General features: G+C 47.1%; 1 protein-coding gene across 2 annotated transcripts in view; it reads left to right on the forward strand.

The window, feature by feature from the left end:
• Positions 1-12642, forward strand: part of BMP2 (bone morphogenetic protein 2) — a 256010-nt gene that overhangs the window by 235932 nt on the left and 7436 nt on the right. Inside the window, exon 8 of one of the 2 annotated variants that reach the window (XM_063152820.1) lies at positions 1496-1625. In XM_063152820.1, the coding sequence (XP_063008890.1) occupies positions 1496-1619 (124 nt within the window). In that variant the 3' untranslated portion in view covers positions 1620-1625. Of the gene's footprint in view, positions 1-1495; positions 3306-12642 lie in introns of those variants that run through there. The other variant, XM_063152821.1, reaches the window with a different exon arrangement.

A 12642-nucleotide genomic window follows, 5' to 3' on the forward strand; every position in this document is an offset into this window, starting at 1 on the left:
CAGCAAATAGTAGTTTCCCTGGTTCAGGTTTCTAAGAGAACAAACAATGGGGATGAAGAAGTGGCTTGGTCTCTGATGGAGGTCTTTCCACACTGGACATGAGTGAGCTCAGCACCTCCCTCACAATCATGCTGGATGTGTGTGTGTGTGTGTGTGTGTGTATGTGTGTGGTGCTGTTTGGTGACATTGACCTCAGTGGTGATTCCCCAGGCACGATGCCCACGTGATGTGATCCCAGTCCCCAGGTTTTGCTGGAGGTGAAAGTGGCATTTGCACATAGGACAGTACCCAGTGTCTTCTCCCAACTGGGGTTACTGAGTTCTTTATCCCTGTGCCCATGGGAAATGTCCTAATTGTGAAGGAATCTCACTCACAATCAGAGATGTCCCTCAAAACTCAAAAAGCCAGTTCAGGGTACAGTTCACTCCCCCACAGTCCTTCTGGCTTTGTCTTTCTAGCACAGGGCTGAGAGATCAAGGGAAATGAAGGAAGTTCTGTTCCTGTTGCTGATGGGAGAGTGAGTGAAGCAACCTAAATTATGGTGGTGTTGCTACCAGATGGTCGAGCATTGCTCCCTTCTATCAGGCAAAGTAATAGCTTCACAGACAAAGTAGAGAGGACCAGAGATACCAGAGCTTTTGGGAAACACATCCCATAGCTGACTGAAAAGTGTGTTTTACCTTCATCTGTTGACACAGGATTTTAGTTGGATGTCTGCTGTTCAGCCCTTCCCCAGAGAGGAAAGGTGGAAACTCTGAGAAAGACTCTGAAACCAATGAAAATGGGGTCATTCTGCTAGCAATTTAAAGGCCATGGTGTGGGGTTATGCAGACTGGGACAGGAGCTGGTGGTTTAAATAAAATGTTCAATAAACCTGGGCAAAGCCCATTTTGCTTCTATTTATGAGAAGCTTTCAGTTTGGTCCTTTGCCGCCTTGTGATCTCTCAGCTGGAGCTGTGTGAGCTGAATGGACCAATCCTCATTGCCTAATATGTCCAAATATTCTTCCTGCTCTGCATCCATCTGCAGCCTCATGTCATTATGGCATGCTGACATGAATGCAGAAGGTGTGAATGGAAAGCTCCTTCTGCTGGCTTTAGCTCACGACAGCTCAGATATGGGTGCAGTGCTCCCCTGGACACTGTGAGGCCCTGGACACTGTGAGGCTCCCCTGGACACTGTGAGGCTCACATTTCAGGGGCTGAGCTTCCAGGGGGGCTCCAAGGTAAAAAATAGGCCAGGCTTCCCAATAACTGGCATTGAACTGATCAAACCTCAGTTAGGAAGGGTGGCCCTCGTCCTCACTCACAGCTCTGGAGTCTCAGCTCCTGGCTGGTTTCTGAACCAGTTCCCTCTGAGACAAGAAGTTCTTTAAGAATCAGTGGCCAGTACTGGATCAAATTCATCCACTTGCATTTGGTTGCAGATTCCCCTAGCACAGATGCTGGAGTTTATAATCTGCATTTAATTTCCCCCTCTTTCATTTCCCCCCTAGGAATACAAGGGGAAACAAAGCCAGAAAAGGACAGAAAGGATGGAGGAGCCCCACTTGTGCCTGGCAGCTGGGGACTTGGCAATCTGACTCCTGCTCCAAGCCCTTCCTTCAGAGTTCTGCCTGACCTCAGGTAAACTGCACCACAGCCTCCCCATTGCTTAGAAATAGTTAAATACACCACTCATTCCAGAGCATTTACAAACCAACAGGTGGGAAGCATCACCTTGGAGCCAAGCACCTGTAAAATTGCTTGCTAAGGTATGTGCTCCCAAATTCAAGGCATGGAAAACCCAAGGGTTTCATAACAAAATGCGGAAAACCCCCTACAAATACTCCAACACTCCCTTTTTCAGGCCACACCCCAAAAGCAAGTGAGACTGTAATGGACAAATCCTCCTCTGGCAGGGTGCCAGAGCCAGAGCACCCTTTGCCCATGCAAGATCGCTGTGGGAAGAGGCTGGCAGGGCCCAGCACTCCATGGCCCTGTCCCTTTGCTCATGGCAGCAGTGCCAGCTCACAGTCTCGCTGTCTGCCCATGGCAGACGGCTGTCTGAACCTGGGACCTGGGAAAACGGGGATAACATCAGGAAAAAACAACAACACCTTACGTAGCTGCTGCTCCATCTCACCCTGTGCTGGGAGATCCTCCTTGCCATGGACTGAGTCAGCTCCTGTCCTGTGCTCCTCAGCTCTCCATGGAGCTGCTGCTGCTCCACGCCGGGGCTACTGGCATGTGGCATCCCACATGCTGTGTCCCATCCGCTGCCACAGGCAGCACTGGGGCAGTGGCTGTTTGCACCCTGTTTGGGCTCTTTGGCCCCTGTGTGGGTGTGAATGCAGCTCCCCAGCGACTCAGGATGGAGCAACAGCCCCTGCCCAGGAGGATTCACTGGCTCCTTTGAAAAATCTCCCCAGATGTTCATGGCATCTTAGGTTACCACAAAGTATCTGCCTGGATCTGGGCTTTGATTCTCCAGCTTTATTCCAGGCTGGCTGGGGCACTGCCTTTCCCTCAGAGACCACAACTGACAGTTCTCCTCTCAGGGAGAGGGAGGAATGGGGCAGCGGTTGCATTTTGGGGGAGAGGGAAAGGCTGTTTGAGGCTATGAGGCAGCTGCAGAGCTGGTGAGGATGATCAGGAATTACCTTTTTCCTTCTCTGGGTGGGATGGTGAGGTGGATGTCTCACCTCTGCCAGCTGTAACAAACATGGGGGGCTGAGCTCCAGCAGTAGATGTGTCACCTCCCCCATCTGCTCTGCTGGTGAGAGTGGCTTCATCCTGCAAAATAAGCAGAGAGAGAGAAGCTGAAATTGCCAAGTGGGAATTCAGTTTGTATTAACTCTGAGAGCTGGCCAAAGAAGGAGAAAACATCCATCTCAGGAGGGTTTTCAAGATTTGGACACTTGACTTCACGTTTTGGTATGTTCAAACATGATCTGTCAACTCCCATCAGGGGAAACAAGGAAGAACAAACAGCTCACTCTGCTAAAGTCAGGGCTGCCATGGTTAGAAAGTTCGTGAAGCACATGGCTAAAAATAGGTTAGTCTGAACCCATGATGTGAACACAACTCCACAACTGGATATTGTGGAGTTCCTTTCTCTCTTGTTGTGCTAAATCCTGGAACATCAGGAAGTGAAATGCAAAAACAGGTCTTAAAAGTAATAATAACCATCCTACCAAAATTAAAGCTCAGCTGTGCAACTTCCACATTCCTCAGTCATGTACTTGTGTTTGAGAAAATTCATGGTAAAGATTTTACTTACCTGAGCTTTGGGTGTCTCCATTATTAGTAGGCCACAAACGAATTGAGTGGATGATGCAAAAATGAGTGCCAATAAAATATTTACACCAATTCTTCATCCTGTGTGAAACTTCTTTTATATATATGTACATATGTAATATTATAAATAATAGGAATTATGCTCATATTTTGTACTGGGGATGTAAACACTGGTCCCAACAGCAGTGGCAAATGAACCACTCACATTTTCTGATTGCATAATTTGCCTAGAGGATGGATACATAATTACACTATAATTAAGTATAATAAACAGAGAAAATGATTTGAGAAGGAAAAATTATCACAGCCTCAACCACATCAGCCAGAAGCTCTCTTCTAATTAAGTTATTTTATTAAACAAAATGTTTTTAAGGTGGGTCTGCTTTGAAATTGTACTTTATAGCCCATGTAATGCAATTTACTTTATAAGTAAAGCACAGCTTGTGTATGGACAGATGATACCTGATAGGACTCATGAAACACAGAGCTATTGGGTCCAGCCCAGCCAGGTGCTGAGTCTCTCAGAGCCCTGGTCCAGGAAGCAGACCCTGGGTGCTGCTCTGGGAAATTGCAGCCTTTCATGTGCACTCACTCACTCATGGGCTCTTGGTATGTTACCTGTTTGTTTGGGATTCTTTCTGATTTAAGGGAGAGATGAGAGCGCCAGGTAATTCTGATGCTGTCATCCTGTAATGAAACAGTGGAGGCAAAGGAGAAGAGAAGGGGCAGCTCAAGCTGGCCCAGGTAACTGATGGTGTTTGGAGTTGAGCCTTGAAGCACTATTCCATCTCAAAAGCTTTAACCCCCACTGGTGGGGCTCAGCACTTGATGGTATGAGAAGATCAAGTTGGCTTTAATGCTGCTGCGGCAGAAGAAATCAAAATCATTGGATCCTGAACTGCAGGACTCAGGAGGATCCCCTCATCTGCTCCTGTTCATGGCAAAGGCCACCACACACCTCCAGCTCATTCCTCTTACTACTACAGCCTATTTTTGCAAACACTTGCCCCATGCCACTCAGGGACTACAGGAGCCTTGGGGCATTACTCTGCAGGAAGCTACTGCTCCTGATCCCCACCACCACAAAAAATAAAAAATGTTCACCTTCAAGTTTCAGCCAGAAGATGTCTGGATACATCTGCCTCATTTCCCTTCCTCCTGTGAGATTGTGATCAAGCTTCTCTTCAAGCCTCTCTCCTGTAAGCTCATTGCCACCTGATACCCATCTCTGCTGGTTTCCTGGCTCTTCAAGGCTCCTCCAGCCTTGCAATGTTCTTTGGGAAGATCTCTGTGTAGCAGCAATCTGACTTCTTAGCTATTCCCTCCCTTCTTCAAGGTTTACTTGCAATCATTTAGGTTTTCTTTCAAGCCATTGCAAGAAATAGTGTAACTTCAGCAGCACATCCTGTTGGTACCTGCTTGGGATGAGATTTAAGAATGGATTTGCATTCCAGCATAGGAGAAATTCTCTGGACAAGGCCAGGCTGGATGGGTCCTGACCAACCTGATCTAGTGGGTGACATCCCTGCTCATGGCAGGGGTGGTGTTGGAACCAGATGATCTTTAGGGCCCCTTCCAACCCAACCCAATCTACTCTGTGATTCCAAGGACAATCAGGGAAAGAAGTAGCTGTGTCCTAAAATATCAGTAGTGCACAACAGCACAAGGTCTTTGAATTCCAACTGTTGAACATCATGTTATGAGAACATCTCCACATGCCCAGTGAAGATCTTTGTCCAGGTCTGCCTGCTGCTCACCAGGATAACAGAGCAGTGTGGTGGTCAAGAGGAATCTTCTCTTGTTTGGAGTTTTCCACTCTTAGGTATTTGCAGAGCTTTGAACCACAAAGTGCTGTGGGTTATTGATGGATTGTTGATGTGTGTGGCTACAGGATGCCCCGGGGTCTGTATCCTCCTGGTGCCCACTGCAGCTCCTCTGCACATCTCAAGCACTCTCAGGTGAGTGGTGACCTGGTTTCCAGGAGGAGCTGCCATGACACGTCACGTGGCAGTCCCAGACGTTGCAAACTCCAGCCAAAGAGTCATTCTCAGCTGCTTGGCAAATGCCAGACCACAGAAACTCAATGTGTCGTAAGATTCCACTTGGTCCCATAATGATGGGTGGGAAAAAGGAGGAGGATTATCCATAGACCTCAAAGTGTTTTACAAAGTGTTTTACAAATGCTGCTATTCCCATTTATTGGATAGGGCAATGGCAAGCTGAGACTTGCACAAAGTCACCCAATTAATCAGCGAGAAAATTGCCACTGAAACCCATGTTCTGGTCTAAACAGGTTCTCAGACTGCCCTCATCACTGGAATATCTGAATACCCTCCAGTAGCACATGAGGAGAATTTGGGCATGTCCATGCTGGCCGAGGCGAACAGCTGCCTGTCCATCCAGCCCCCTTCCCAGCCAGCTGGACAGCAGCCATCTCCAGGTGGAATGTAGCCACATTCCCACCATCCTGAGCCCAGACGTACGAACCCCACCACAAGGCACCCCACCTAACTCAGCTCTGTGGCTTTCAGGGTGCAGCTCGGGTATGGGGCACAGACAGAGCAGATGTGAGACTATCTCTGAGAGCAGACAGATATTTCCTTATTCTAAATCCAGTTTCATCATCTGCAGTGCCCTTCAGAATATTTCCTCATGCTTTAGTTCCTACTGAGACATGGAGACAGAGCACAAATGTGTTGTTATCTGGTAGTGGCTCATTGGAAGACAGATTTGGAAGATGACACCTAAATAGGGATATTTGGATGCACTGCCATAAAAAAAAAAAGAAGAAAACATCCCAAATATATGTAGCAAGTCAGGAAAAAGGAAGGAAAAAGGAGGGCATCTCTAAACTCAAGATCTATTTGTCATGAGCAAGACTACTAAAAAATAGGTAACTGAATGACCTGAAGGAAGACTAGGTGTTATTACAGGACATTATACTGGCAAAGTTCCTGTACACCACAACAACTCTCTCCAGACTTCTATTCCCTTCCAAAGCATGAGGAAACAGCAGTGCGTTTAGCCTCAATTCCCTGGCAGGCAGCATCACTTCCTTGTGAGAGCTGACACAGCCATGGGAAGGCTGCTCTTTGCAGCAGCCACAAAAGCCCTGTGTGACCCAGCAGGTCTGATGTAGAGCTGAAGAAATGAGTCCTGCTCCAAGGAAGCTAAAAATCCCAAGGTGCCCTGAGAGCTCATCCTGGACTACTCATGCTCCTGGGTTTAGAAATCCTTTGAGGATTGCTGAGTTCACACGAACCACTCCCAACTCTGGAAGTCCAGCTCTGCTCACCTTGACTTTGTTTTCTTCCTTGGGCATCATCTGCCATCAATGGGCCACTGGGCAAGGTGGGCTTTGCTCTGACACTCTCCCACATTTCTGGATCCAATCCCTGCTCTCAGGGATCCAGTGGCTTCACAAACTCATCCCATTTTCCTGGATAAAGCAGGACAGCACATGGCTCTCTGCAGTTTTGCATTTGCTGGACTTTTGTGCAAAGCCCTGAGTGAACACAAAACTTGTGCAGAGAGGGCACAGGGGCTGCTGGAACGACAGACCTGGTTCACTTGGCCACAATCATCCAGGAAGTTGGTGGCAGAGCTGCAAATAAAATCCAGACATTTTGCCTTTTGGGGCTATGTCTTCACACCAACACTTCTCTTCCTCTGGGCATTTGTGCTCATGTTCATATCGGCTCAGCAAGTCCTCTTAAAGGGAAAGAGCCATACTTTCATTCTTTAGACCTACATAGGAAAACCCCATAGATTCTTGCAATTATTGCCCCTTTGTGATCTTTACCACTTCCTCACCATATGGAAAAGGCCTGATCCTGATGGAAATAGTCATGGTTCCAGAAGCACCACCCAGACAATGTTGATTTACCTCCACAAAGGATGTGGTCCAGTGCCTTTGGCCAGACTTTCCTGCAGGCAGCCAGTCCCATCCCTGCCTCCTCCACCCAGAAGGCTGGGGAAGTCAAGGGACAATAATTCTGCTCAGCTTCACCTGGCCCACCCAGGGAACAGCTATTTCTGTACAGACACAGAAAACCCAAGCCTTGTCCCTTTAATCTAACATCTCATGCATATTGCTAAACCTAATTCGAAAAAAACCCAACCTGAAAATAGAATTAAAGGAAGCAGAGGATTTGAACTGCACTATATTTTAAAGATAGTCTTTCTGGAAAACACTGTATTTAAAAAATGCCCCTTTTACCATGAAGTTTCTGAAACTATAGAGCCATCCCAAGCTCCTGTGAGATAAGGCTTGTAATTGGGAATTGAGTAATAGAGTAAACACAGTTAGCTTTGCATTAAGAGGCAACCTGTCTGTCTCACAGTGCCCCCACTCCAGAGGGGATTGGGACTATTTGTGCTGGAAATTAAAGCTAAGAGCAGTGATGATGGTGGCAGCTAATCCTCCATGCCTGACAGAGGGATGGTATCTCAGGATACAAATCTCCCTGGGGCTTTGGAGGAAAATCTGCTTTAGAGGAATAAAGCACACCACTTTCAAGAACTGAAGCTCCACTGTCTCCCACACCTGCAGCACTGTTGATTTAAGGTGTGAGCCTGCAGCCTGGCATGTTTGGGAGGGCAGCTGTTGAGCTGCAGTGGTCAGAGCTGAACACTGCACCCTCCTCTTAAGGGAAGTTACACCAACTCAAGACTATCCTAACAATAACATCTCATTCCTTCATATTCAGTTGACATATTCCTACTAAAGGCATGGCAAAACCAGTGAAACCAGGAGTTTCTGTGGTGGTTTTATGCCAGGCACATATATCTATGTAGGAGCCTTTCAGGCCTCTTTGCATTCCCAGAGTAAGGACCAGATCTGACTTTCAATTTTTAATTTTCTTCCAATTTGCTGGTGTGAAATCTGACAGCCAGGTAGAGGTGTCTACCTTGTCTTTGGTGTGGATCTCCTGTTGCACTCCCCTCTGTCTACCCTCAATAAGGGGAAAGTAAAGTTGCTGTCCATTATCACAGCATCTCAGGTCTGTAAATTCTCAGGAGTTTCCTCTTGGAGCTCTGGAATAGTTTGACCCAATTTCAAAACTGGGTATAAAGCATAAATCCATAAGGGGAGCACACACACTTGGAGCATCTGCAGCAACATATGGCAGCTTCACATCCCACTCAGCAGTTTCCTGGGCTGAGCACACAGAAGTGCAGGCTGTGTGAGAACCAGCAGTTGCTGAGCCCTGGGTTTCTGTCTCTTCCCTGAACCACAATCTTTCCTTGGCTCTCTGAGAGATACCACTGCCCTCCTAACCTGGCACTTCTTGCACTGTCTTTCTCAATCCTTACTCTTCCATGGCCTTTTTCACAGGTGAAGCTCCTCTCTGGCTGCCCTGAAAATCTCTGTCCTCACCTTCCCATTGCAAACAGAGGTGTTGTCTTAATCCCAAATGGCAAAAAGAACCATTTCTAGGATCAGTAACTACACTTAGATATCTTGGGATTGTGCTGGGCTGCTGATCTGCAGAGCTCATTGCAAATTTTTCCAGCTAAATCTTTTGTTTAATGAAAGATGTTTTGCCACAGGAGCAGTTTTCCTTAAATATACTTCTTTGAAGCAGAACTTCTAAAACTTTTTGCTCTTGTTTCTGATGACGATATCATTTTTCCTGTCTTATCAACATTTTCTGTGCAAACATACCCACCTCTCAGCATGTTTTCCATGTCAGCAACCAAACTTGAGTCCAAAATTCCTTCTACTACTGCCAAGAAAACAACAAATCCCACAGAAAGGATTTAAACAAATCATGTAGGTGTGGGGAAACCCTTCTATGTTATTCTGTGCCTATGCCACTCATGGGACATATCAGTTTAAACTCTTAGAAAGTCCCAGAGATGGAGATCTCTGCATCACCAGCTCTTTAAGGCAATAGCTTTCCTAAATTCTCACCTGCTCTTGTCCTCCCCCATGCAAATAGACCTATGACCACTGCACTCGTTTACCAGACCCCTTTCAGCTACTGTCTTTTCAAGTGAAGCCTCTCACAGCTGTCCTCAGTCTTTTCTAGACTAAACAAATCCAATTTAAAGAATAATTCCTTACAGGTGGTGTTTTGTGAAACCTCTTATCAGTCCTGTTGCCCTGCTCCAGACTTCCCCTTAAGTTTACATCTTTATTTGAAGTCTGGAGTGTGGGTCTGAGCCTGGGCCTCTCCAGCACCACGATGACCTCCACACACAGGGTGCTCTTAATATCACTTCCAGCACCAAGTATCTGTCTGGCCACAGCATCACATGGTAGACTTAGACTGGAGCTTGTCCCCTACCAGCTCCCCTGGCATAGTGCCAGGACCTTGACCTGATTCCTTATGTGTATTTTTATTATGCACTTCCTTTTTTTCACCTCAGGTTATTTCTGAACTGTGTTCATGAACATTTAAGAACATTTAAGACCAATCTTCCTCCCAAAGTCTTCCAGCCTGTTTTGTTGGTTTAACCTACTACTCCACCATCCAGACAGTTAAAAGAGGTTTAAGTGAACTGTGAGCAGCACAGACTTCTGTGGATGATCCTCTCATTTTGATAGTGAATCATGCTTGCCTAATCCTCAAGGGTGTTATTCCAACTGATGGCTGAAAAATAGCAATTATGCTGATAGGTATCATTTCTGATACCAAGAGCAGTATTTCTGCTGAAGACTGAAGAGTGATACCAGTGAATAACAGGTGAATCCCTGTTCATCCCCTGGACTGAGAAACAGGCTTGAGTACCAAGCCTGAAACTACACTCTCTCTTTTTTTTCACAGCAGCAAAGCTGGATTATTCATGGCTCTGAAAGCAGGATGGGCACATCAGAATGTCCCTAAAGCCAAGATGATGAGCTAACCAACTCTGTATTGTTAGAAGAGTCCCCACCTACACTTTCACACAAAGGGCCGATTAGCTCATGCAAAACTGGGAGGATGCCATCTTTCATCGTTACCAGAAGATGTTTAATATATGTTAAGTTGCCAACAATTAAGTGTTTGTGTGTGTGTACACACAGTCTAGGAGCTGCACGCTGTGCCAGGGCAGAGGCATGTGCTGGGCACAGAGTCCACAGTGCCTGGGGTCCCTCCACCACCCCTGCAGTGTCTTGCTGCAAGGGAGCCATGAGCACTCCATGGTCCGAGTCACTGATGGGAACACTGAGTTTCTGAGGGCACTACAACACACAGGAATAAGGATGTGAAGCATCACTGCCCCATGGCACAGAACTTCTCTCTAAACCACTGGCTTTACATTGCTGCCAGCATCACCTCTATGAGAAATGCTGCATGGCCCAAAAGGAAAGTGAGCAGGTGGGAGGAATGGAAAAAAATCATTTTTTCCCAAGTAACACATTCCCCTGTTCTTGCAGTGGTGAGCCATGCTGTTCAGAGGAACAGGTTCAGTGAGTCTGCACACAGCCCATTGTCTGTGGACCACCAAACATCTATTGTTCACTTTCAATGGCCACCAGGAGTTCTCAGCGGCCAGTTCTCAGTCCAGCCAGCTAGAACAATCTCTTTACATCATGGATTTTATGCCACAGAAGGACACAAACGAGAATCAAAGGAAGAAATTCTCTCCAGCATGAGAAAACAAGAAAGTCAGTGATACATTTGCCATGTTCCAATGGCATACCTTATCCTCAGCTAAGATAGGAAGGAATGTCTTCTCACTGTCTTTTTCTGCACTCTTCTGTGGCCCTTGCTGAAGATTTGCAGGATGTCAGGAATGCCCTATGCTTCCCATTAGCTTAACAGCTACCCAGAAAACAAAGTGACCAAAAAAGCCATGCATAGAAATGTGCTTTTGACAAACAATGGATGTCTCCCTGACATATTTTCTGATTACAGCCTGAAAGCAGTAGCAGACACAGGAGTGCATCACAAAAATGTTTGTCTGCAAATAAGAGAGCTTTCTTACCTCTTGCTTATACAGTGAGACAGCAGTTATTGTAGACAGAGGGTCCTTCCACCTGGACCACCTGTATTCGAAGCAGTGGGTGCTGAGGCTGTGTCATCTGCATCTCCCCTTCCCAGGGATGTTGGGCAAATCAAGCGCCTAGGGAGCTGCCTGTGAACTCATACCTTACAGTTGTGGGGAGGAATTATCCCAGAATAACTTTGGTCTGTTTCTGACAAAGAGTAACTGGCTGGATCCCAAATGGTTACATCCCTGTAGAACCTTGCAGCAGTTATGGCTCTGGGAGCTGGGTTCCAGCACAGCCCATTCACCCAGTGGGATCTCCCAGTTCTGACCCCAACACGATTCCCCTTTCAGACTGACCAGGACCTCTCCATCACTGTGTGCTCACAGCAGATGCACCGAGTGAGGCAGAGAGGAGTTTGTGGAAGCAGGCAGCTCCCTCTGCTTCCTCAGGGCAGTGCTTGCACTTAACAGAGAGCATTTTTACTCTGTGGAAGTCTTTGCACAAATAACTTTGTCCTAATCACAGCACTGCCTCCGTTATCGCCCGCACAAACATTCCCTTCGGATCAACATACCGGCTGGGCCAGGAATCACACAATTGATGTTTTGCCTTCCACTGCCTTATCTAAATCCAGTTACTGCTCAAAATGAGACTAAGTCAACAGACTTAATTGAATGAAAAGGCTGTGAGACAACCTGGAGATTTGTGGCTGTCTGTGTCCATGCAGGAGTTAATCACTGCACAAACACTTTGCCACAAACAGAGCTGGGCTGAGTGGGGTGGGTTTCTCCCAGCCTGGAAGCTCCCGACACGCCAGGGTTGTGCAAGGTATTGTTGGGGCTGGCAGGAGGATTTAGACAGCACCACAAACAATGTACCACCATGGAGAAAAGCTGGGATGGACAATGGAGCAGCCCATCAGCAAACACTTCTGCTTGCTGCCTAGATTAGGAGATAGCAGAGATCCCAGAGTAATGGCCAAAAATAATTGCTCCCCTGTAATTGCTGCTGTCCAGATATCAGAAACAGCCCTGGGAAACCCGCTGGGAGCAGCTGCTTGCCTGATGTCCTCAGCTCCTTCCGGGGAGGCAGCTGCCAGACTCCGAATGTCCCCAGTGGTCAGGATTTTCCAGGCTGTATAGCCATGGCGTTCCTTCTGCAGATCAGGAGAGAAAGGTCTAAATGAAACATGTGGGAACAGCCACACTGGGACAGATCCTTGCTCCACCCCACCTCTCCTCCTGTATTTAACAGAGACCATGAACAGGCTCTATGGAAAGACCATTAAACTTAACAGGACCCCAGCCAGGATCTAGTCCCCACTGTGACAGTGCTACACAAAGCTTCTCCAGGGCTGCAGGGGAAAAGGACACGGCCTTACGCTGCAGTTACAGCCTGTCCTGGCAAAATCTGTGCCTCTCCTTCTCCTTCCACCTGCTC

Source organism: Melospiza melodia, chromosome 3 (assembly GCF_035770615.1).
Source record: "Melospiza melodia melodia isolate bMelMel2 chromosome 3, bMelMel2.pri, whole genome shotgun sequence".
NCBI classification, from domain to species: domain Eukaryota; kingdom Metazoa; phylum Chordata; class Aves; order Passeriformes; family Passerellidae; genus Melospiza; species Melospiza melodia.